The 25,718-nt window shown below is 35.7% G+C and overlaps 6 protein-coding genes across 7 annotated transcripts; 4 read left to right on the forward strand and 2 right to left on the reverse strand.

Moving 5' to 3' along the window:
- Positions 1-129: 129 nt before the first annotated feature.
- On the forward strand, positions 130-4,352 carry LOC125237215 (zinc finger protein Xfin-like). The gene is made up of 2 exons (XM_048144211.1): positions 130-420; positions 1,099-4,352. Exons 1-2 carry the CDS (start codon positions 175-177, stop codon positions 3,832-3,834), a joined length of 2,982 nt encoding a protein of 993 aa, XP_048000168.1. The 5' UTR covers positions 130-174; the 3' UTR covers positions 3,835-4,352.
- Positions 4,353-6,893: 2,541 nt separating this feature from the next.
- On the reverse strand, positions 6,894-11,951 carry LOC125237218 (zinc finger protein 808-like). 2 transcript variants are annotated; one of them, XM_048144218.1, is made up of 3 exons: positions 11,866-11,951; positions 10,593-10,961; positions 6,894-9,389 (listed from the first exon to the last, which is right to left on the reverse strand). In XM_048144218.1, exons 2-3 carry the CDS (start codon positions 10,953-10,955, stop codon positions 7,104-7,106), a joined length of 2,649 nt encoding a protein of 882 aa, XP_048000175.1. In that variant the 5' UTR covers positions 10,956-10,961; positions 11,866-11,951; the 3' UTR covers positions 6,894-7,103. The 2 variants fall into 2 exon arrangements, with proteins under 2 accessions (XP_048000175.1, XP_048000176.1); XM_048144219.1 differs by having other exon boundaries at positions 10,847-10,961; positions 11,866-11,881.
- A 694-nt stretch (positions 11,952-12,645) lies between these two features.
- LOC125237131 (zinc finger protein 888-like) lies at positions 12,646-14,568 on the forward strand. The gene is made up of 2 exons (XM_048144106.1): positions 12,646-12,931; positions 13,168-14,568. The coding sequence occupies exons 1-2, from the start codon at positions 12,719-12,721 to the stop codon at positions 14,167-14,169; spliced, it is 1,215 nt and encodes a 404-aa protein (XP_048000063.1). The 5' UTR covers positions 12,646-12,718; the 3' UTR covers positions 14,170-14,568.
- Positions 14,569-15,541: 973 nt separating this feature from the next.
- On the forward strand, positions 15,542-17,230 carry LOC125237102 (gastrula zinc finger protein XlCGF26.1-like). Its single transcript, XM_048144064.1, has 2 exons — positions 15,542-15,826; positions 15,926-17,230. Exons 1-2 carry the CDS (start codon positions 15,641-15,643, stop codon positions 17,153-17,155), a joined length of 1,416 nt encoding a protein of 471 aa, XP_048000021.1. The 5' UTR covers positions 15,542-15,640; the 3' UTR covers positions 17,156-17,230.
- A 690-nt stretch (positions 17,231-17,920) lies between these two features.
- On the reverse strand, positions 17,921-20,909 carry LOC125237097 (gastrula zinc finger protein XlCGF46.1-like). Its single transcript, XM_048144060.1, has 2 exons — positions 20,582-20,909; positions 17,921-19,849 (listed from the first exon to the last, which is right to left on the reverse strand). The coding sequence occupies exons 1-2, from the start codon at positions 20,777-20,779 to the stop codon at positions 18,713-18,715; spliced, it is 1,335 nt and encodes a 444-aa protein (XP_048000017.1). The 5' UTR covers positions 20,780-20,909; the 3' UTR covers positions 17,921-18,712.
- Positions 20,910-21,109: 200 nt separating this feature from the next.
- On the forward strand, positions 21,110-25,596 carry LOC125237193. The gene is made up of 2 exons (XM_048144185.1): positions 21,110-21,233; positions 21,418-25,596. The coding sequence occupies exon 2, from the start codon at positions 21,418-21,420 to the stop codon at positions 24,442-24,444; it is 3,027 nt and encodes a 1,008-aa protein (XP_048000142.1). The 5' UTR covers positions 21,110-21,233; the 3' UTR covers positions 24,445-25,596.
- Positions 25,597-25,718: the final 122 nt, after the last annotated feature.

Below are 25,718 nucleotides of genomic sequence, written 5' to 3' on the forward strand. Positions count from 1 at the left end.
TACTGACCTGCCATAGTATAATACAAGGCAGTATAGCTTAGTTCCATTGCTTGCTCAATCTGAGTGGGGGAAGGAAAAAAAGCGTGGCTTGACATAAGTGACATTTATCGATTACCAGATTTACCAGTTTTTGCTTTCGTCCGCTTCTAAAATCGCGAAATATTAAAGAATAACATGTCTTCCGAGGGGAATTCAGGAATTCCTGAATCTCCTCCCCTCCTAGAACGAAGTAAACAGCTAACAAGTAGAAAATGGCATAACAATATCATGAATTTGTTGTTAAGAAAAAATGTTTGTGGTGCATGTTTACGATTGGAAAATGATCTTGTTCATTGGGATGTTGAATTTACTGTAGTGCGTTCTGAGAATGAGAACGAAATCTCTTTGAAGAACATTATGATCTCTGCTTTTGGACCTAGTGTGAGTAGCATTTGTAATACTTTATTTTACGTGGATCTGGAGACACGTATTTTGATTCAGGTGTAGTTTGCGATTTTTGTGAAGTTACGGCATGTAGAGTTAGAAGCTTGCCACTACATAAGACCTGATTACTTCTTGATAGGCCAGTTTTATGATCTAATCTTGGCAACATTAAGATGGGATGAGCATTACAACATAGTTACCTTTTAAGTAGGGTTCCATACCTAACTGTTCTTATGATCTATATGCAATAAGGGCTTTATTATCAGAATTCCAATTGAAATTTTAGAAGAAATTGACCTTGTTACACTTGAAACATAATGGTCCTTCGAAAGCCTCATATAAACTACCAGTGTCAGTGTTTTAATTTGTAAACATACTTATTAAACAGATGAGTAATGCTAAATGTCTTACTACTGTTGTCTCTCATATGTAAAAGCCTGATCAGAAATGTGTCACTTTTTCTTCATATTATACTGAACAGTCACCACATACATCAGAAAAACATGTATTGTTCACACTTATTTATTTATTTATTTAAACTTTATTGCACAAAATATACAAAAATGTACAAATGGCGGACTTAATGCAAAAAGGCATTCTCTACCACTCACACTCACACTTGTATCAAAAATAACAATTTGAACATTGTTTTGATATGTACTTTTACAATTTCAGGTTGCAAACATCATTTCAACACCAAATTTTTGCCAAAACTGTACAGATACAATATTGGGAGCCCACATTCTCATTGTAAACCTAAGAGAAAACTGTAGAAACATACAGAAAAAGTTGATAGAAATAACTAAGCAAATGAAATGGACGGCATATTTAGATGAGACAGGATCTTTGGCGGACACAATAATAAATAACAACAAAGAAGAATATAAATTAATCACTGGAACAGCTAATTTAAATGAACCAATCAGAAAAGAAGTGAAAACACATAAAATAATACTAGATAATGAGTCATTAAAGAATAAACTAGTTAAAGATGCTAATATGCATAAGTATTTATTTCATCAAGTCAAGGAAACAGAGCCCACACTACCTGCTGGAATCACAGTGAAAAAGGTTGTTAAAGACATTGACAACATTGAAATGACTGATTTTGCACCACAAGATTTATTAGAACTAAATTGGGCTGAAGATGAAAAAGAACCTAACGAACTGCAAAGCAATGAAGCTTTGATTATGAATTTAATGGAAGAAGCAAAAACAGGTGACAAGCACAAACATTTTCATGATCATTTAAATTTGAAAGTTATAGAACCTGAAACACAGACTTTGAATGATTCACTATCAGTCAAATTAGTACAGAATCAAACAGAAAATGAAAATTACAGTGATTCTGAAGTAGTACCTCAAGACTTGCTTGAATTGAAGTGGCCAGACGAACCAAATCAAAGTGATAAACAACAAACAATAATACCTGTTAAGAAGCTTAACTTTAATGAATCATTAACAGTAAAATATATACCTTCTCATAAACTACTGAGAGTCTATGGTGGTCCCAAAGCTTCTCAAAATTTAGCCGGAAATTGCAATGATAAAGAGACACAGGACGAAACTGCTCAAAAACCCAGTATAGATCTTACGAAATGGTTGCATGATCAAGGCATGAACACCATTAAAGCTAAAAGTATTACTGATATCAGTGCTACACAAGATTTTGATATAGAGGACCATATAACTAAAAAAGTTAAAGTAGAAATGAAAGATCCTGAAAGATCTAATCACTCTGGAACTGGATTGATAAAAAATAAATGCAGTATTGCTGTTAAAAACTTAGAGTTAGAAGAAGCTTTAGACTTGAGAGATCCAGACATCGATACTGATGCAATCAGATGTGGACTTTGCGATTTAAAATTCATACTTTTTGAATCATATCAAAGTCATTATAAAACGCATAACATATCTGATAAAGCAAAATGTTATAAGTGTTCTGGTAAATTTCCTGTTGTTGAATTGTTAATAGAGCATCTACTGAATATACATTCTGAGCATATGTCTTACTGCACTATATGTTACGCGCTGTTACCTCAAACTAAGATGGCACATCACGTAATTGAATACCATGCAAAGAAAGTTCAAATTGTAAACGCCCAGTCAGTACCTTTAATAACCAAGGATGGTAGATGTAAATCTTGCCTTCAAACATCAGTTGGCAGCTCTCATATCTGTGTATTTAATTACGAATGCATTGAATGTAAACAAGACTGCATACACGAAAGATTCATTAAATCATTCATAGAACAAATCAAAGATAATAAAACAGTATATAAATGCACAGACTGTGAATATATGTACAAAACTAAGCAGGATATCGTCAAACATGCCAACTATATGCATCTTCGGCATTTATCTCACCAGTGCAATGTCTGCGAAATGAAATTTGGATCTCAAAATGAACTTACCAAGCATAGCGCTTCTTGCCATTACACTTGTATGCGATGCAAGAAAGTGTTTTCAGAGAAGAATCTTAACCATGACTGTCATTTAGAAAGTGATTTGTGTTGTGAAACCTGCGGACAAAAGTTTAGCAATCCGAGATTGTTACACAAGCATAAAGAAACTGCGTCAGCTATAAGAGATCAGTGTATTCTTTGCCATGATTTTGTTCCAAACATATGTAATCTGTCCCGACATATGCAGGTTAAACACCAAGTGTATTTAAAAAAAGTCAACGAAACAATTTTCTATGAATGCACAATTTGCCAGCAAAGATTTGACGATGGAATCGAATTTAGGCAGCACAAATGTTTGTACGACTGTCATATTTGTGAAAAAAGATTTATTAATAAAATACTGTATGAAAGACATTTGCAAGCACATAAAACTGGTAGACCGAAATTTAAGTGTTCTGTTTGTAACTTGGAGTTAAAAGACAAAAGCTCTTTGAGTAATCATATGGGAACACATCCGGAGCATGTGACATGTCCGATATGCAAAACCTATGTTACGAAAACTGTCTTATTAAAGCATGTTGAAAGTCACAAAGATGCTGGTGATCTAAAATGTCCGCATTGCGTTTTAGTGTGTGAGAACCAAAATCAGTTAGAAGTGCATGTGAACAGGTTCCATCTAATGCAAAGGCCATACCAGTGCGATATATGTAGTAAATCTTTCTATGGAAAATTAAAATTACGTGAGCATATAAAAGAACATAACGCGTCTCATCGTCGTACCTGTCAATGCCCTGTATGTGATAAGAGTTTCACTAGAAAAGTGTATTTGGAAAAACATTTGAAGTTACATACAACTGGGCAGCTGTATAACTGTAATTTGTGTGAAAAAGTGTATATTTCTGAAGCCCTCTTGAAGCAACATAGGAAGAGCCATGCAGACGATTTAGAGTCTAAACCTGAAACTTCTCAAAGCGGTCACATTTATTCCATATTATTTGATGCATAATAAATTATTATTTGATTTAACAGGTTAAACACATTTCTATTCATCACAACATTCATCTTACTCGTTTCATAGGCAATTATTTATAGGTATATACTTTTCATCTCTTTACAATTTTTCTTATCCTGATCAATTATGTGTTGACTGTTGACGTGATTTGATCTGGTTCCGGCAGAATATCAGTGCTGCTGCCTCAGGGCGTAGCGTAATACTGAGCCTTTTGTCTTGTTGCGACGCGCTCAGTATTATAATATACTATTGTAAAAATCTGTGCAATTTCCTGTTTCGAATTTGCTTATTAAAATATGTATTTTAATTATTTTTTGTAACTTATTTCTATTGTGTATTGTGACAAGCAAATAGACGGATATCTATCTGGCATCTATCTATCACGTGTAAAATTTTGTAACTTAGTAAATGTATAGAATATTTTATGCTCATTTTTGTTCTATCTACCTTAGATAACCAAAGACCTATATAACTTCGTATAGACAGATAAAGTCTATGAAAAAAACGTACCCCAAAACCATACCTACAGAAAAAGGTACGGTGAGCTAGATGGCGATACACCTTTGGGGTACGCTAGGCTAGATGGCGCTAATATTAATATTTGACATTTTAACACATATCACGCTAAGAAGAATATGGGCCAAATTGTCAAAACTGAGGTTCAAAAGTTTTAAGCCTGTGTGGAGAGATGGCAGTCTATGCACTGTGATAACTTGGTGATAACACATTTTACTTTGACAGTAACTATCTTTAATACTCTATCCTCTTTGATAATACGTATCCTACCATACACAGCAAAACGGTGGAATGAACTGTCGCCTCGAATCAAAGACATGTAACTCCGTATAGACAGATAGTCTAAGAAAAAAACGTACCTCAAATCCCTAGAGAAAAAGGTACGGTGGCCTAGATGGCGTTACACCTTTGAGGAACGCTCGGCTAGATGGCGCTAATATTAATATTTGACATTTTAACACATATCACGCTAAGAATATGGGCCAAATTGTCATAACTGAGGTTCAAAAGTTTTAAGCTTGTGTCGAGAGATGTCAGTCTATGCACTGTACGTGATTACACGTTTTTAGGGTTCCGTAGTCAACTAGGAACCCTTATAGTTTCGCCATGTCTGTCGGTCTGTCCGTCCGTCCGTCCGCGGATAATCTCAGTAACCGTTAGCACTAGAAAGCTGAAATTTGGTACCAATATGTATATCAATCACGCCAACAAAGTGCAAAAACAAAAAATGGAAAAAAATGTTTTATTAGGGTACCCCCCCTACATGTAAAGTGGGGGCTGATATTTTTTTTTCATTCCAACCCCAACGTGTGATATATTGTTGGATATAGGTATTTAAAAATGAATAAGGGTTTACTAAGATAGTTTTTTGATAATATTAATATTTTCGGAAATAATCGCCCTCTAACTTTTGAACCATATGTTTAAAAAATATGAAAAAAAATCACAAAAGTAGAACTTTATAAAGACTTTCTAGGAAAATTGTTTTGAACTTGATAGGTTTAGAAGTTTTTGAGAAAAATACGGAAAACTACGCAAGCCTACACTGAGCGTGCCCCGACACGCTCTTGGCCGGTTTTTTACTTTGACATTAACTCTCTATAATACACGATCCTCTTTGTATTTAACGAAAAAAAATACAAAAATTAAAAGTTCTAAACGTTATGGTTAGGAAGGTAAATAAAAGCCAAAAAAACTATGCATTTTTTTTACAATCTTGAAATCGCACACAATACATGATTTTATTTATTTTACAGTTAAAAGCTGATTTAAAAGATTAATAATATTACATATGTACCGCTAAAAAGTGTAAAAAGATATAATAGTTTATTGCAAACCATGGTACAAAGAACATGGGGTCACATGGCACTCTAATAAAAGTAGCGAGATACTAAGCAGTCCTCGTAGCCTAATAGAAACTTGCACCATCTAATATCGTTTTAGATGCCCCCATGGCCTGTAGCTAAGATTACAATCATTCACGCTCCGCAGCGAATCGCAGTTATCTTTCTCTATCGCTCCTCCGTATTTGTGACAGAGTGAGTTGTATATCGTTCGTTACGAAGAATAGGTAGATATAGTATGAATTTTCTGAGATGAACTTTTCGCTTTAGCCGTAATCTGTTAAACAAGGGCCTTTGTGTCTATTGTTCACGGCGGCTAGCTCCCGTTTAAACGGCACGTGCTATAGTCTCAGTGTAGTTAAAAAGCAACTATCATGATAGTAATTAAGGTTCAAATCCATAAAAAGCCCTTTCGGAGATAACACGTTTTATCATCTTCAAAAAAAGTTATCTGCATACTGCAAACTGTTTAATAAATTTGAACCTTATTGCTATCATGATAGTTGCTTTTTAACTACACTGAGACTTTAGCACATGCTGTGGAAACGGGAGCTAGCCGCAGTGAATAATATAAACAAAGGCCTTTGTTTAACAGATTACGGCAAAAGCGAAACGTTCATCTCAGAAAATTCATTCTATACGTAGCGTCGGCAAATAGGCTCTTGCCTGGCAGCCCTGTGTGCGTAACCGAATGCACAAGATAACAACATCTCTTTCGTAGCTATCTTAGGTATTGGCGCGACAGAGCCAGACTACATTTCCGCGGCGTTTCGGTGGCGTTTCGCGTCGCAGAAATTCAGACACCGTATTTTAAGAATGCCATGGCTTTCCTACAATAGTGATGATAATTGCGAAGTACTGACTTCGCCTATTTAACCCGGCAACCTTCAAATCAAGAGTGAACTGACCCCGTAGCCGAATGGCATTTCTCCGACGCCAAACAAAAACGAAACGCCGCGCCAGTTAGGCTCCGCGCACACGGAGGCAACAGTTGCTCGGCGACTTTCGTATTTGTATGAAAAGTTGCGTCGCCTCGTGTGCGCATCTTCATACTAGCCCTTAGACCGAGCGACGGAGACAAAACAGTTTTGTCTCCCGTCTGTGGGGGGCCTTAGTCGGGCTCTGTCGCGCCAATATGCAAGAGCGATAGAGCTAGATATCTACTAGCGTTTCGGTTCGTGAGCGTTTGTGCCATGCGGCTACGCACCCAGGTATCTTCTGGGCGAGCTCACTCCATCGTAGGCCACGTCTTTGCCTTTGGCTAGTCTGTGGCCAAGAGTACGCCCATTTATAATTTAAAAAAAAAAACTGTATTCCATTTTCCCCCACGAATCCTAAGATGCATTCATACGATTTATCTCATAATTTATAAATTAAAAAATCCTAACCTATTTTAGTCATTATCTATTCATTGACCTCCTCAATGATAACATTACTAGTGCCATCATCATCATCATCCAACCTTGGCCTTCTTCCATCTTCAAACAAATGATAATATTCTTTTTCTAACCCCTCTACTTCTCTATGATCAAACTTCCTATCCTTATGCGGCCAATGGAACTTCTTGAAATGCTGTCTCATCTCCACAGCTATATAAAACATTCTATTACAAAAAGGACATGGTATAGACTTTTCAGAATGCTTTTTGATTCTATGAGTTTTCAAAGCGCTCGCTGAAATGAAACTTTCTGCGCATATTTCGCAATAATATGGCCGTTCACCGGTATGTAACCTTAAATGCATTCTTAAACAGATTTTATTTGAAAATCTCTTGTCACACACTTCACAAATATAGTTCTTAGTCACATAATGAGTGTCCATATGTCTAGTCAGTTGTAGTTTCCCGCAGAAATCTTTCTCGCACACTGAACATATGTATGGTTTCACTTTCAAATGGTGACGGTTTACATGAGCTTCTAATATACTAGGATCTGATGCCATATAGTCACAGGCCTCACATTTATATCTCCGTTTCATTCTTTCTCTCATTACGGGATCATCTTTATAAGAATGGTATTTGATGTGTTTTTGTAATCCAGCAGGTTTAATCAACTTGTCGCAAATCGGACAAGGTATTGGCTTCATGTGACTCTGTTTGTGATACCGAAGATAAACTTGCGAGGAACATGTCTTGCCGCATACATCACAGCTGTATGCTGGTGCTTCTCCAGATTCTACAGCATGTCTTAGCATATGCTGGGATAAACATGCTGCTTGCAACTCCATGTTGCAAACACTACATTGCACCCGTTCGCAATACGATTTCACATGCTTTCGCCTATGTACATGTAGTTTTTTCAAAGTATCAAACTCAATATTACAAGTTCGACAAGGGAATTTAGCGTTCGGTCCATGCGTTCTGATATGCCGTTTTAAGTCGGCTCTAGTATCAAATTTTTGTTCACAAATAACGCAATCCGTAAAAGATCTCCTATTTCTATTCTGCAGACCGCTATGCACTTTTACTGTGTGCTCTTTCAATTTTCCGTCTGTTAAAAATGTTTTTGTACACAAGTTACATGGGTAAATTTCTTGAATATGCCTTCTCTTATTGTGGTTAGTAAGGAATTTAAAATTATCAAATGAGGCTGGACATTCATTACATTTAAATTCTCGTTTAGATAGTGCACATTGCTTCTTATGGTTTTCATAATAATTCGTGCTTCCCTTGAACTCTTGATCGCAATACTCACATACATAACACTCTGTATGGAACTGATAAATGTGCCCTCTTAAACCTACTTTGGAGTAGAATTGCTGACCGCAAATGTCACAAGCAAACGATACATGATCCAAATGCTCTCGATTTGCGTGTCCGATGAGAAAGTCTTTCTTATGGCACACATAGTCGCAATCCATACATTTTATCTTTGACGCTCTGGCTTTTATTTGTTCTCTGTAAGATATTAAATACTTGTGATGAATGCATGGTATTTCTACGCATTCAGAACACTTGAATTTACATTTATGCTCATTTAGTTCTTCACCTTCAAAATGTTTTAGACATAAAAGGCATTGCGACTTAGTATGTTCTGGATCTGGGTCATCGGCATTTGGGTGGCTTATTTTCATATGAGCATTTATTTCGCTGTTCGTATAAAAAGCTAAATTACAAATATGACAAGTTTTCTTGTCATCTTCATGGTTCAATCTAAAGTGTTCATTCAAATCTCCATCTGGTACTAGTAAGTTACAAATTTTGCATTTCATCATGGCATGTGTTTTATAATGAATTTTAAGACTCTGTTCTGTGCTTAAAACTTTGTTACAAATTAGACACTGTATTTGAGGTTTTTCATGAAAATCTCTTTCATGCTGTTTCCATTCTTTGAAAGTCTGAACTATTATGTTACATTCAACACATCGGTATCCTGCCGGTTTTCTGTAGACCTTCTTTTTATATTTTTTCTTTTTGACAGTAACCATATTACTTTTAACTTTTGGTTGCTTAGCTGTGTATTCGACATATGGTGTTTCAACATTCTCTAAAATTATAAGAACTTCAGAGTTTTCGTAATCATCAACAGGATTTAACTGTTGTACAGCATTGACCACTTTGAAGTTCAACTCGTTTATGCAATTGTTAATGACTTTGTATGAGTCTCTGGTGTTGTGTATGAAGATGTATGACGGTAAGACCTTGTCAATACATTTCTCACACATATATGAGCTGGCTAACACGTTATTGACCTGTAAGGGAAGAAAAAGGTTTAGTTTATGCAGAATACAAAATTTAGCTTACAATAAACATAAAATTATGAAAGAATCTACCTAGATGACTTTTCAGAAAACCGGCCAAGTGCGAGTCGGGCTCGCGCACAAAGGGTTCCGTAGCAGCAAATATAATAAACTTATTATGTCAATTTATACACCTGCCAAAATTACAGTTAAATCAACCTATCTCAAAAACTATAAGAGATACTTTGATCAAACCAAAAATCGTTGAAAGAGTTAATTAGCATGCATCACCTCTATTTTTTTTAGAATTTTATACCCCGTAGTTATAAAAATAGAGGGGGGGGGACATACTTTTTACGACTTTGAGAGCTGATATCTCAAAAACCGTTCACTTTAAGAAAAATGTTTTTAGAAAACTTTATATCATTTTAAAAGACCTTTCCATTGATACCCCACACGGGTATGTACATCGAAAAAAAATTTTCATCCCTCAGTTACATGTATGGGGGCCCCACCCCAATTCTTTTTTTTTTATTTAGTGTCATAATTTTGTAGCGGTTCATACAACACATATTCCCATCAAATTTCATCACTGTAGTACTTATAGTTTCCGAGTAAATCGGCTGTGACAGACGGACAGACGGACAGACGGACATGACGAAACTATAAGGGTTCCGTTTTTGCCATTTTGGCTACGGAACCCTAAAAAACTCCTTTGTTCCATTTTGTGCCCAGAAAACTAGATATTGTTTTGTACAGGTCTAAGCAATAAAAATACTCATATTCATAATTCAGTAAAAAAAAGCGCTGGTGGCCTAGCGGTAAGAGCGTGCTTCGAAGCTCGTACCAATGAGTTCTTCAGAACTTATGTACGTAATGTCAGTTGATATTAGCCAGTCGCTTTTCGGTGAAGGACTAATCCCAATAAGGCCTAGTTACCCTTCGGGTTGGAACTGTTGGAAGGTCAGATGGCAGTCGCTTTCGTAAAGCTAGTGCCTACGCCAAATCTTGGGATTAGTTGTCGGACCCCAGGCTCCCATGAGCCGTAGCAAATGCCGGGATAACGCAAGGAGGATGATGATGATTCATAATTCAGTTTTACAAAACTGTTTCAACAACATAATAAAGAAATAAATATTATAGGACATTACATAAATTGACTGAATTAAGCTAAATGACCTAAAGAACATACAAATAATAAACTAAAATACTTACACTATTATTAAAAACATAGCTAACAATATCTTCCAGCAATCTAACTTCAGTGCCCCTGTGTGTAACCACTTCCAACTCCACTCTGACTGGTTGCAACTCATCGTTAGCCACAAGGCAAATACCGCAGAATTGTTTAGAGTACAGAACATTCTTCAGGTTATCCTTGATGAAATCAAAGTCATCATAATTCTTAAATGTTATGAGTATATCTGTGTCATCTGCATATTCTGTCTCATTTATGTCTAGATTCTCACCGATTGTGTCTGGGTGTTCAATACAGTCTTCTGTGGTAACTATGTCTGGGTGTTCTATATAAGTTATATTTTCTGTGTAATCAAATGCAGATGTTGTAGGTTCATCCATTATTACCTGAAATAATTAAAATATTGCTTTGCATTCAAATAGAAAATGATAATTGGTTTATTACATAAATATATGAATGATTATGAATAACTGCTGAGGTTTTTGTGTTTTGTGATTTTAAGTTTAAAGATCTTTATTTCTCAGAAGAATTATAATTCACTCGTGTGAGAAACATATCACTTAAAGCAACATACTTATTAACTAAGTGAGAGAAATTGTTCTGCTAAACTATTCTGCAAACCTTTGGGATTAAATTATATTATAACAAAATATGATGTTTATGAAAACCTGAACTATAAATAAATGTCTAGGCATGGACAGGGCAGGGGCTCTAGGATTACCAACTCTTAGACTCTACATGTAAATGTTATCATTAAATTAATTGTTATTATCTAATAATATGGTTTAGTTTTTAGTCTAGTTTTAAGTTTCTGTTGCATGCCCTTTCAGGATGTCATGGCCATACTTGTATCATATTATGTCAATAAAATAAATAAATATTGGGGACACCTTTGACCTTACACAGATCAACTAACATAGACACTACTAACATCTCAATTTTATTGTACATGACTACAACAAATAAATGAAATGAAATTTGATTTAGATTGAATATTTTCGGGGTATAAGCAGACCTATCGCCCATTAGTACCTTGGAGTCGAGCTCCTTGAAGTTTACTTAAAACATAATTCAAACTTGAATGGGCATTCATTTATACTTTTATTTACTTATTTCAAATTAGAAAAACATAGACCGGAATAATATTCATGTAGATGCAAAGTGGACAAAATGGCGCTCAAAGTACGCTTATTTGCTAAACGATTTATGCAACTACCTAAACTACTTATTATAGATTCTAAAAGCATGCAATTCGATTACCAGTAGATCACACAGTGATATTTTACTTACAAAAACATAGTAGAACAATGGTTTTTATCTTAAAGTTAGAAACTTATTTTTCTAGCAGAAAAATAATTATATTTAGCGTAATCTCGCATCACACAATGAAAATGATTGACATTGACATTTTTGACAGCAAGCACAGATAACATAGAGACCGAAAAATTTTACAAATATAAATAAAATTAGCCAGTAGTTAGCCAACGTAAGCATAAAAGGGCTCTACATACATTCATATAAATTTTCGTTTTAATTAAAGAGTCATAAAAGTGCTGACATACGCCCGAACAGCACCAAAATCATCCGCATACTATCCGGTCTCATTTACGTGAAAAACCACAACGGTCGCAGTCAAATGTGGTAATTTGCTAGCTATTTAACCATGAAAATCGAAATTCGTTGATCAAGTCAAGGGAGGTCTTTTAAACAAATACTATATAAACTCTAGAGTTAATACGTGCAGCTTCTGACGTTTCCTATACAATGGAGCGTCAACAATTTTACTAGCGCCATCTAGCGGTACGAGTTGTTCAAAGTAGTTTGTTGCACGTATTAACTCGTAGAGTTTACATAGTATTTGTTTTAAATATGGTCATGGTCATCTTTTTATAGCCCAGATATTTTTAATTATGTTGGTCAATATAAATCCTACAATAATTAAACTACTGAATTTTGCCTCCATAGTACAAAATATTTTGCTAATCTGTTACTTTGTTGTCACTGTCAAGGTGACAATTGACATACATGTTCGGTTCTTGAAAAAAATTTTCTTTATATCAACAGGCTCAACTCAACAGTTCTTTCATTTATTTTAAGACTCCTAAATAATAATATTTCAAAAGTAGTGAATACTAAAAATAAAATGAATAAACTCTTCTTCACTCTATCAAACAGTATTGCTATGGAAGCTGTTAAACTTATAATAAACCCTAAACTAACAATCCAAACTTGTTTTCTGTGTTTCAAACAACACGAAGAGTTGCGCAGTATCTATTCAGACCTGGTCATTATTAAAGACCATGAAGAATTCACGGTTACAGTATTTACAATGGTGTCTTACTTATTCTCTTTACAAGTAAGTATTTTTTCGCATTGGTCCTAAAAAAGTTTTTTCACCGTGTAACAGCTGTAGAGTAGGTATTTATTTATTTAGGTTTTCACTTAAAATATCTACATTTGTACAGTGTTTTCCACTGATAAATATCAAGTACCTAGTTTGCAAGATATCCTCTAAATAAAAATCATAATACTTTATCAAATTTTTATCACCTGTGAATTTCGCCCAGAATAAAAAGTTTTTATGTGTTTCAGGATACAGTATTGCAACAAGTCTGTGATAAATGCTCAAAAATAGTCTTAAGTATGTATATTCTTGTACAAAAACACACATTAATGAAACAAAGTCTGAATAATATAGCTACAAACTTGGAAAAAGAGATCTCTGGCATAAAAAAAATTGACCAAAACTGCTATTTAAGAATACATACTGATAAGAAAACAAAGGCAATAAAGAAGGATAAAAAAAGAAATGTAATTTTCAAGACTGATGCATGCCAAAGATGTGATATGACTTTTGAATCTAAAGACCAGTTACTAGAGCACAAAAAAATTACTCACAAAAATGCCAATGAAGCAGTTATTTGCCATATTTGTGGAAAAATCTGCAAAACACCAAGTGCCTTAAAAGCTCACTCAAACTGTCACAAAGAAAAACAGTGTCCATACTGCTTGAAAATGTTAAAAACTCACTCGCATTACAAAAAACATGTTAAAAATCATACTGCATATACTAAACAGAAGCATAGTAATACAAAATACAAATGTCATACATGTAATTTCGTAAGTCTGAGCAAAGGCACTATAGATGCGCATATAAACAAAGTTCATTTAGGAATCCGACCTTACACATGTAGTATATGCGACAAAGGATTTTTCAAGAAAGGCAATTTAACAGAACACATCAACATTCATAATAAAGTAAAAACTGAAACATGTGAAATTTGTGGCGACAGTTTTGTTAGTAAAAAAACACTTTTTGAACATATCCGGTTGCATAGAAACGAAAAGCCATACAGATGTGAAATGTGCTCGGAATGTTTTGTAACATCCGGAAGGAGATCGGACCACATTAAAAGAAAACATATGGAGAAGAAGGAACGCTGTTTAATTTGTAATAAAATGTTCAGTTTGAAGAATACACTGAATAGACATATGAAGAAAATGCATTGGCAACAATGCAGTGACATGCATGTGTCTGAGTTTGTTGAAACTGTTAAAAATGGTCAAAACATGGATATGATGTCTATTTCTTGAAGGTATGCTTACAGGAAAGCTAGTTAATTTAGAATAAAAACAGATAATATAGTATGTGATTCGGAATGGTATGGGTACTATGGATGTTTAATTTCATTAGTATGTACCAGTGAAATGCATTGCATACCTGGGGGCCGATTTTTGAGTCTCACTGTCACTAAAATACCGGTTGAAAACGGTGAATTGCCTACTATTTTCAGTGACAATTTTCTGAATTCGAATGAGATTCAAAAATCGGCCCCCTGCTCTTTCTATTTTTAATATTTGCTATAAATATGAGTATCTACTACACACTGTGTAGGTATGCTACAAAATTTGGCTAGGCACCAACTTCAAAAATATGAGTTTGTAACGCATATGCGTACCTACTTAAAAAAGTATTAAATTTTATTTGATTGTTTTTGATGTTTTGTTTAACCTTCAAATCTAACCCCCGATCCCTCAACTCCCAACTCCTAATCAACTCATTGCCCCTAAGACCTGCCCTACGCGTCTATGGCAGGTAAGTGCCTGTGACATGCCAGCCGCGTACAAAATCAGTGGCAAATTAACTGGCATCCAAGTATTTTCTACGCGGCTGGCATGCCAGTTGTGAAACCTACAGTTTATCACACACACAGTGGTGGTGGTGGTTTACAGTTTAGGTGGAATATTGATCCAGAGGCCGTGAGTTCAAGTCTCACCCAAGGCAGACATTTTCCACTTTTAAATTTATTCTAAGCCTAGTGGCATCGATTGCAGACGTTTCTGCTAATCAGAAGTTAAACCTACAGTTTAGTTAGTTTCAAGCTCATGCTTAGGCTGTAGTTGCAGTACATCCAATTTCCTTGTTTTCGGGAAAAAATGTTTGAATTAGTTTACAATTGACTGGTGCTGAGTAGCCGGCTTGGTGACTGGGGGGTAGGAAGTTGAGGGATCGGTGGTTAAGCATTGATTTCATTAGCAAATATTTCAGTTTACTTGAGAAAACACCAAATCACCTTACACTTGCTATGAAACATTGAGGAGTTTCTTCATTTCCACATGGATTCCATCATCAGAACAGCTCCAGATTAATATGAGGCATCAAGAATGTAGCATTTTCAAAAAAATAATTATTCAAATCGGGCAACGGATCTCGAAGCAATCGGCGAACTCCTCCTTCTGGGTAATGAAGTCGGTTAAGAGAACGGTGGTACTTAATTATTTAAATCAATGCTCTTTGTTTAAATCTATATGTAATAATGCATAAGCCGTAAAAATGAATTTATTTGATATAAAACTTCTATACAATTGAAAAATTGCCTTTGACTAAATCACTGCGTATGTAGAGCCCTTAAGTTATCTGTGCCGAACGCTCCCCGAGTGACGCCTTTTTGAGACGCTTCTCTTTTCAAATGACATTTTGAAACTGTCTCTTCGAATCTGAACGAACCAAAGAAATATTTTTGAATTCGAATTAATATCGTGTCGTTATTTATCAAAATAAATCATGGAGCCAGATGCTGGCGTAATATTATCAGCATTCAAGTATCTGACGAAGGACGACGAGCAAATTTGCAGGTTATGTTTGAGCCCTACGCCTCAATACGCTAAATATATTCAGGATTCCGTCGTTTTGAAAAAGCCGTACTATGAAGACACCGTTACATATTCTGAGATGTTTGAAGAACTTGGTGTAAGTTGAACTTATATACTTATATACTTTAGAATAATCTTACCTTACAGGTTAAGTTTTGTAGAACGAATATAAATTGTTATTTGTTTATTTTTTCAGGTCAACGAGGAACCAATGTTACCGCAAACCTTGTGTGATACCTGCGCTCGGATCGTTACGAACGGTTATTTATTTAAAAAGCTTCACGAGCATTCCAACGAACAATGGGATTCAGTGCTATCAAATCTTAACAGAACATTAATGCAAGCTGAAACAGTCAGCCCCTCAGTAAAGACTGCTTACATAGTGCTCAGCGAAACAGGTAACTTCATAGTGACAAGACGAAAGACTCATTTACCGGATAGAGAGACTGCTGCAATGAAACTGAACAAGATAATCAAGAGTAGATGCCGATATGTGCATCGTAAAAAGACATGCCTTATTTGTGAAGAATGCGGTATGAAATTCAAAACGAGAGTTCTCTTAATCAAACACATGAAGTCACACAAAGCGAAGCCTATAAACTGCCCACAATGCTTCAAAGCATTTTTAACACAGATACAATTAACGGAACATGCAGAAAGAGTACACTATCCAAAGAAAATTAAATGTACTAAGTGTAAAAAGATGTTTAGTACGCAGAGAACTTTAAAAGCTCACGATCGGCAAGAGCATGTTGCTGTTTTGTGTAAGTTATGCTTCGTACAGTTCCCATCTAGATCAGCATTGAAAGTACACTTGGATAAACATGACGTTACTAAATGCCCTCGGTGTAACAAGAGTTTCATTAACAAACAGACTTACCGAAGCCATGTGAAACAGTGTGGTAATGCTGAAGCTAAGGTGATAAGCTTCTTCTGTGACATTTGCGAGAAAGGCTATATTCGTAAAAATGCTCTCCGCTCACATTTAAAGATAGACCACGGGTTTGGTAAAGTGCTTTCATGCAGTTGGTGTGCTAAGAAGTTTGATGCGGCTAGCAGATTACGTAATCACATAGTGAAGCATACACGGGAGAGGAACTTCAGTTGTGAGCACTGCAATGGGAAGTTTGTTACTCAAGCGGCTTTAGTGTATCATACTCGCTTGCACACTGGGGAAAGGCCGTTCAAGTGTGACTTATGTGACGAGAGCTTCCTCTCAGCTTCCAGAAGGATGGAGCATAAACGGAGAAAGCATTTCGGGCCTCAACTGGAATGCCCTATATGCCACGTTAAGTTTGTACTTGGTAGTCAGCTGAAGAAGCATGTGGCCCGACATTCGGATCCTCAGAGCAAGCTTTATGTGCCAACAGATGGAAAACTTGAAAGGAAGTACGTAGTACGTAATGTGCTCACACGAGTGAGTTGAAGATTTTGTAGTGTGCCTTATGGTATGAAATTAGTTGTTAATTTATTATTTAAAGAAATAAACTTATTTTTTTAATCATCAATTTTATTGTCATTTATAAATAATGAAATGAAATGATATCTTTTATTTCAGACAGATGTCCATATTTAGGTACACAAAATATTAGTAAAACAATAACACAATAAAAATAAAATTAAAGAACAATAAAATAAAACATCTTACGCTAGAGTTAGTAGAACACATAATGCTCGTTAGATCTCACATGCATTGACATCCAATGAGTAATAAGAGGGCCATCAACCCTTTCTGCAATCACCCTCAGGAGAGTGTTGGTGCTGTCCCTGACGCGCTGCCACAATGACGCCACCCTCTTACGCAACACTGCGTGGAAGCCATCCGTGCTCCACTAATAATACTTACCTAATAAAAGTAATAAACTCTTGAGTAGGTTTTATAACCAGCAAAAGAACCACTCTTTTTTTTATGTAAGGGACTTGTTTGGAGGAATACGTCCTTTTCTGATATTGACTTGTAAATGAACCACGAGACCTACGCTACGTATGGAATACCTATGAACATTTTGTTTGATTTTGGCTTGCATACCAATATTCGATGTATGTTATAACCACCTCAAAAATAGAATTTCTGTTTTCTCCTTTCTTTGATATTCATATAGTAACAAACATTACGCTACAAGTCCGGAAAAATCGCACGTGTATCGTACGTTTTATTTTACAGTATATTTATATTATGGGCATTGCAATTTTTGACCTAGTTGCGTAATGAGCTCTCTCATAACAAACTTGTTTACGACTGTACCAAAGCACCTGTCCAGCTGCAACCCATTGGGTGTCCATGGCCAGCGGTGTTCACTTACCAGTGCCATTACCATCAGGGGATGTTTGCCTCCTATTGGTGCAATGAATGTTTCTGAGATATATGGGAATACAATTTTAAGGCTGGCGTTCACTAGGCTCGCAGAGTCGTCTTAATTATTCGCCATCTGCATTTACTATGAAACTGCGTCCATTGGACTCGATTCGCGTAAGTGGACGCCAGCCTTTAGGAAGAGGTGAAAATCAGTCCTCCGTCAGCTAAGTAGGATGAATAAAAGTATTTAAAACAAACGTCAAATGTAAAAAATATTTTATTTATAAAAATAAATCAAATAATAGCCTACCTTACCTAATTATTTTACTTCAATGCAATATTGTCATTATTGCTTAACGTGAGAAATCTACATCAATGTAGTAATCATTCTTTTCTGCTGATGGCAGTTAAACAGCGTGGATCCAGGGAGGTCTAGGCTTGCCACACAGTCAATCGACATGGTCAATCGACCATGTGACCCTTTGAGTACAAAGTTGGATCCACCTTGCTTAAAAACACTATAAGTTTGACCTAATATGAAATGTGGCTTGCTATGCCTCAAGAGTTCTTACGCTCAAGTGCACTAATGATCTACTTTCCGGAAATTATAATATGAATTCTGATAAAACATTGTTTAAGAGGCATAAAGACCTTAGGCATGCAATGCCAAAAACAAGAACAGTATTATTATGATAATTCGCTTCTGTTTTGTGCAGTCCAATCCATGGCCTTTTCGTGATGTCTCTTTATATGCATCTTCAAGAAATGTGGGGTAACGAATTTACGTGAACAAATCTCGCACATCAGTGTAGGCCCGACATGCTTATATTTTATATGCTCCGCTCTGGCAGATGCATTTACAAATGTCTCAAAACAGTGTTCACATTTGTACGGTCGCTCCCCAGTATGCCTTCTAGTATGATATAATAACGCCTCTTTTGATACAAAACGATTAGGACATATGTTACATAAAAAGTTCTTCTCTTTAGTATGTGTTACCATGTGAACTTTAAGGTAACTTGGAGCGGTAAATTTCTTATTACATTCTGGACATACATGAGGTTTTGCACCGCCATGCTCAAATTTATAATGTACTCGTAGGCCTCCGGACGTACTGTAACTTTTACCACATTCTTTGCATGAATATGGTCTGATAAGTTTGGTGCGAAACGGATGAGGATCTAAAAGCCCCTTTTCACACAAATTCACATGTTTTAAATAAAAATCTCTAGTAGTGTAACTTTTACCACATTTCGGACATTGGCTTTTATTGAAATGTTTGCTTTCATGAGTTTTTAGTTTGACGGAGCCTTGGCAAGATTTCCCACACTCTTTGCATATGTGGATTCTGTGCATTTTATTCTGATGTTCAGCGAGAGCTTCCGGTGTGATCCTATATTGGTTACAATCTGGACATTTTAGTTTTTTACACAAGTGGCTCATTAATTCTTGTTTCGTTTCAAATACTTGCCAGCATTTCTCACACAGAAGTTGATAATGTTTCTCCTGGAAGTGCTTTTGGTACTCTTCTTTGGTGATAAATTCCTGGGAACATTCGTCACATATTATTTTTTCTTCATATATATTTTTTTCTTCACTTTTGTCCATTATTATTAACTCGGAATGGTTGTCATCTACAACAATGTATAGTGACTGACCATCATGCACTTCAAGATCAACATTCAGTGTATGTAATAGATTATCTAGGGCATTTTCTAATAGTTTGGAAGATTTATGATACGTTTGTATGAGTCTTAAGCCTCTTAAAGCATCAACAACACATTCTGTACATACAGCATCCAATCCTGGTATTTCTTCTGTTACCTGAAAATTAGACATCTTATATTAATAAAATTAAAATATCTCTACATTTGTGATCCAATATGGACCCGGCTACTAATCTTATATTAATCTTATATTAGATGTTCGTTGAATAGTCTCACTACAAAACATGAATAGCATCCACAATTTTATTTAATCTGCACTGAATAATAATAATGCTTCTAGAATAAATTTAACACTATTGCAACTAAGAACCTGCCTAGTGGGCAGTTGGGCACTCATGAACTTTATTCAGATACTGGAGCGGGTTCTCGCCATACAAGCGGGCGGTTATAAATTACGACCGGTGTCTGACGTAGTGCGCCATTTTTTGTCTGGTAGCGAATGTGTTGAAGTGGAAATAATAATAATTTTAATAATAATTTATTTTATTTTAATTTATTGACACACTGCAATGTCTATGGGGTTAAGTATCTGAAAACTTATTTCGCATAAATCGACTAAGCAACAGTGATGATATTATGAAAGATAACAGAGAGTACCTAATCATCAATATGTAATCTGAGCTATAAATTGTAGTCAAACAGAAAAATAGCTTTGAATCATAGTATACAAGATTTAAACTATAATACGCTTACACAAGACCTTTGCATTGAATATCCATGCTACCTAGGTCCATATTGGAATCGAATTCATAACCAATCTTGCCACTTTCAGTGAATAAAAAACCACAGGTAACTTTTCGCGTTTAAGACTTGTTAAACCAATTCTTACCTCGGGCCCAAGGAATTTAGCTAGTAATTCCGATAGAGGCTGTAATTGCTGCTGTTTTTCCTCCAAATCCGGGGCAACACCGTCTCCAAACCGTACGTAGTCCTCATCAATGTTCTTGAGACATAACCTGCAGTGACTAAACCGCCTTCCATTGGTAATGTTCGAAATGATGACTTTCATATCAGGTTTAACACTCATGTTTTAATTTATACAGCTGTTTTTGTTTGAACCGCGTATAAAACTAAGAACACTGTTTATATTTGGCAGTTCGCGCTTCCGAAGTTCCGATGCTTTCGTTCAGAATCAATGGAGGAGATATGAAGTATGAAACGACATTTTCAACATGGCGTCAAGTGAAATACAGATAAACAACTTTTTTACAAAATGCGTTAGTAACGCACTTACATTAAAAATGAATAAATAGTTTCTTCAACTATTTCATAATTTTTTACTGTTTATTAAATATATAATTTTGTACAAAACTATTTTTTATTGGCATCGTCTGCATCAAAATTGGGCAGTGTGTAGAGTGCTTAAGGGTGATATCATTTTGTTTTCACCACTCCGCCCACACCGAATATATAAATAGTCGTAACTTTCAGCCGTTTCAGGTCGTATTGGAACTAAAATTCTTATATTTAAGGCATTTAAGGTAAATATTAACAGTTATTTATATTTAGGATAAAACATGTAGTTTAGCTAAATGGGACAATAAAACTCACTAAATGTAAATATTTATTAAATCGAATTCTAGAACTGCTTAACATTTTTTGTTATGTGGTTCTCTCTACATGGGTATATTATTTATTAATAAAGTATAATCTGTTCATTTTCAGATGATCACTTCTAAAATACTATCCGGAAATTTAGGAGACCGGCATCGTAACTTCAACAATCTAGTCCATGAGGCTTATCTCCAAAATACGCCTATTCCTGTCCAAGAACTTTGTCAAGAATCTGCTTTGGAACGAATCTTTAAAATAGACCTTGCGTCAAAGCAGAAGAACGTAGACTATGTGACTCACAACCTTAAAGACGATGATATGCTGTATGTGAGCAGAGCCTTAAAAAGCTTATGGCTTTTAAACCCAGAGCATTCGAACATAATCAACCCTAGTTTCCTTGAATATGAACTCTTCCCCCAAATGACGCTACCAGCTGTGAACAAGATGAGACACTGGATACAGATACATTTAAAAGATACAGAAAGATGTAAGGAGTTTTATCAGTTCTACAAGGACAGGAACTTTGATGTAGCTGCCAAATTTCTCTGGCAATGTTCCAAACAATATATCCTATCTGAATTCAGTGATATAATAGACAAAATAACGCCAATGCTTTTGAAACGTCTAAGCGAAAAGGCTCCTCAGATCACTAAAATGTATTATGATAGTTTAAGGCACAATGAAAAGATATTAAAATATTATCTTGAAAATGATTCTAAGTTTTTCGCTAATGTAAAATATATTTTAAAAGCAGATGCTGATGTATTTTTTTACATATTAGAAAACTTCTTCGTTCATCAGAAATTCAGTGCACTTAACGCGGTTATTTCAAAGCATATAATGAAATACCATAAAAACAGGTTTCAGGCTAAGCCAGAGTTGTACACTGTATGGTTTCTTGACATAAAAATAGTAGCAAAATATTTAGATCCAGAAGAAATTAAGGATCTTGTGTTGAAACTAGCAAGAGCTGAGTATCTAAATTCTTGGTTTGAGTACCAAAAAGTGGAGCCCCTAATAAAAACCTTAAGTACGGACGAAAGAACAACCTTCAAGAAATTAGTATTTGTTGACAAAGCATTTGGAGCTACTGTAAGGGAATGGCCTTATCCAATACCAACTCCACCTGCTCCAGCTGCGTTAAAAACAACTCGGCTATTCGATGATGCACATCTAACCTACTTTGGCTTATATTACGATGAAGAAAATTTTTCTGCAATGTCTTTTCGAGCAATGCTGAAAAAACGGAAATATACTAAATGGCAATGCCAGAAAACGCTCCTAGATCAGCTGTTTGACAAATATCGTTTCAACAATTATAAACAAACCTACAATGAACTCAAGAAACAATTGAGAGCCGAGAGCTCTCCGCAGAATCGTCAGTTTATGCTACTTGTTCTCGTGAGTAAGACTGGTGGAAAAACTGAAGACCTCGTGTCTTTGTTAGATCTTTTAGCTCAGTATAAGAATGAGCCAGTCCATATTCGAGCTGGTATAGTCAGAAGCCTAGTAAAACGGGCGTTTGTATGGCGTTTGCCGAGCGAGCATTGGACGTGGCTCTTAGAATGGGGACACGGATTAGGATTGGATGGAAGCGCGCATGAAGCGGAATGCCGAGAAGGGTTACATGCAGTTGTGATAAGAGACTTGCTCGCTAATGTGAAGCCAAGTCAGGCAGTTTGGAAAAAGTTTTTAACCGACTTCGACTCCCTAAAAGAGTACTCTTTTACTGTCAATGAGCGTAGTCTTGTTAGCGCTCGTCTGCCAGCTTTGCTTTTAGAAGACGCTCAGACAGACCCAAACAAACCTAAGTTGAAACAACTGCAGCACTTGCTGAATACTCTTACAGCTTATCGTATCCGGTATGATTGCTTTCCTGGTACGGTGGATACTATAGCGTCAGCTGTGAAGTGTTATTGGAATGCTGATGATGAGTTGCGAACAACTACAAACTGTTTACTCAGACAGCTATATGACGCTAAAGTGGCGAGAAAACAACTGATTAAAGAGTTTTTTGCAATATATCAGACAGATAGGTCTTATGTTAATGCACTGCGACATGATATATCTCTTCTGGAAGATATCGAAAACTTGAAAAAACTTATCGATGCTAGAAGTTTACAACACTACAGATTTTTTCAGAAACTGGCACTTTACTTTATGGAAAAAGGTGGTTTGGGAGAACGGTACCGCGATTTGCTAGAATATCGAGCAATTCTTAAGCCTGAAGAAACAGAAGCTAAGGAAAAAGCTTGTTTTTCAGAAGAACGTCAACTGGTAGCTAAGTCTCTGGCACTACTTTCAGGAATAAACTTTCCATCCCTTCTAAAAACTTTTGATGCTGCACCGCCTAAAACATCTAAGCGTCAACTGGCTGCCGCATTGAGAGCTAACGCACACCTTGTTAGACCAGCTTTTGACTTAAAATCCTTCGGATGGCGTAATGCAGGAGCAAAGGCTGTAGTTAATTGCGTAGCTATATGTAGACAAAACGAGGTAGAAGACTATCTTACAGAAGCTTTGTCCTGGGCACGCACGTTACGGCTAGCACTGGTTTTAGCGAGACGCTTGAATAAAGAATCGGCTGTATTCAAAGTATATTCTTCTGTAAGGCCTAACAAAGCACTTCAAGCGGTGTTGCAATACTTTCGTTATAAAGGAGACAAATCGGATCTATCTGTTTGGGAGATGGTGAAGTCTCGTATTTCAGAATCTAATGCTAGGCAGTTGCATTCATACTTAGAACTTGCCAAATTGGTACCTGAAGCTATTAAAGCTGAATACTGCTTTCTTGTCTTTTTAGCAACTAAAAAGCCTGTGCCTAATGATCGCTTTGTCAAGAGTGAAACGACGAAGAAAAAGAAGAGACCTGATGATTACGAAATACAGTGGAACGCTTTTTTGAAAGTCCCAGATGTTTTAGCAGAGTTGGACGAGAGATATATTTTCGACGTGAATGATGCTTTACTAAATGATTATTTCCCATTAGAGGCAAACGATTCTTATCAAGGCGAATGCACTTTTGTGTATATACAGATAATTGCTAAATTTCTTATTCTTAGTTCTACTGAAGATATGTCACAGGAAAGATTTCGGAAGGTCGGATTTCCATTACTCAATCAACTTGAATTGTCATGAAAAAAAAATTGTCATATGGAGGGAGGTCTAGAAAAAGAATACCTTGATTATTTTCTGTTTTACTTAAAATACAATACAGCCTTCTTAAATCCTAAATACGTATCGTGTCTGCCCCTCTTAGAGAAAATTTCTGAATGGATGCACAGTTTTCTTCCTTTGGAGAAATGGTTCGGCAAATACGTTTCATTACATTTAACTATGATCTACTTTAAAACCGTCAGAATCTGCATTAATGAAAGCCCAGAGTTGTTCGAAGGAGCTAGAAAATTAAAAGGCGCTGCTATGTTAGGAACTATTTTTGGCAAATTTATAGCAAACGAGATAGAAGATTTGTGTACAAAATATTTTCCAACAATAACAGAACTGTATGCTTGGCACCTTGTGGATTATTTTAACTTGCATTTTTGTCGTGTTTTTGATGAAAGTGTAAACTATTTCATGGTAGCTGTCCTCAATGGGTTGATGGCGAAAAAGTCGCAAGCTTCATGCATTCTTGCAAATAATATTTTCCAGAAATTTCGAGATTGGTTAGTCAGTGATTATTTGGACGAAATTTTCAAAGCAAGCGATGTTAAAGAATTGCGTTTTGCTCGTGATATTGAATGATATACTATTTGTACATCGTATGGGGGGTGGAAGTTTGGATGGAGCATTCTGCAATCGACTATGATTATGACTTTAACGCGATCGATAATAAACGATATTATGATTATGACTTTAACGCGATCGAATCCGCGGGAAAAATCTACTCTGTAAATATTGTAGAAAACTTATTACATGTGGGTATGTAAACAAATAAAATACCTAATCTATGCAACTGTACATACTAAAGGCATTAAACATTCGTGTTACCTTTTTATGAAACTTGCGTTTCGGCTCGTGTAATATCACCACTCGTGTTTTAATGTCTCTCATTATGCACCAGTCATATAAATAACTATTACTCAATGCAGTTTTATTTATAGTGGTTCGAGTATTTTCTAAATCAGTTTCCGACGTGCTGTGTCATTGTACTATGTATTGTTTATGTTTAAATTTACCTACCTATTTGAATTACCATTCGATTAGCTCGAAATAAATTATTTGATTTTCTAATAATTCTTATGTAAGGATTGTTAAAACAGTATTGTATTACTTATTTGTTTCAAACTTGGTAACCAACATTCTACTTATGTTTTTATTTGAAATAAATACATTTTCTCAAACATGGTATGAAATATTGATGTTATGTGCCTTATAATTGGCAGCGAAGTATGACGTTGCAGGTGCGGCTA

The sequence above is a fragment of the Leguminivora glycinivorella genome, chromosome 20 (genome assembly GCF_023078275.1).
Source record: "Leguminivora glycinivorella isolate SPB_JAAS2020 chromosome 20, LegGlyc_1.1, whole genome shotgun sequence".
Classification (NCBI taxonomy): Eukaryota; Metazoa; Arthropoda; class Insecta; order Lepidoptera; family Tortricidae; genus Leguminivora; species Leguminivora glycinivorella.

Coding starts and splice junctions, on each gene's coding strand:
- LOC125237193 (XM_048144185.1), top strand. CDS start 21,418: ATGATCACTTCTAAAATACTATCCGGAAATTTAGGAGACCGGCATCGT.
- LOC125237097 (XM_048144060.1), bottom strand. CDS start 20,779: ATGAGTGTTAAACCTGATATGAAAGTCATCATTTCGAACATTACCAAT. Junction 19,850..20,581: donor CTAAATTCCTTGGGCCCGAG/GTAAGAATTGGT, acceptor TCTAATTTTCAG/GTAACAGAAGAAATACCAGG.
- LOC125237218 (XM_048144218.1), bottom strand. CDS start 10,955: ATGGATGAACCTACAACATCTGCATTTGATTACACAGAAAATATAACT. Junction 9,390..10,592: donor GCTATGTTTTTAATAATAGT/GTAAGTATTTTA, acceptor CTTCCCTTACAG/GTCAATAACGTGTTAGCCAG.
- LOC125237131 (XM_048144106.1), top strand. CDS start 12,719: ATGAATAAACTCTTCTTCACTCTATCAAACAGTATTGCTATGGAAGCT. Junction 12,932..13,167: donor CTTACTTATTCTCTTTACAA/GTAAGTATTTTT, acceptor TATGTGTTTCAG/GATACAGTATTGCAACAAGT.
- LOC125237215 (XM_048144211.1), top strand. CDS start 175: ATGTCTTCCGAGGGGAATTCAGGAATTCCTGAATCTCCTCCCCTCCTA. Junction 421..1,098: donor TCTCTGCTTTTGGACCTAGT/GTGAGTAGCATT, acceptor TTACAATTTCAG/GTTGCAAACATCATTTCAAC.
- LOC125237102 (XM_048144064.1), top strand. CDS start 15,641: ATGGAGCCAGATGCTGGCGTAATATTATCAGCATTCAAGTATCTGACG. Junction 15,827..15,925: donor AGATGTTTGAAGAACTTGGT/GTAAGTTGAACT, acceptor TTATTTTTTCAG/GTCAACGAGGAACCAATGTT.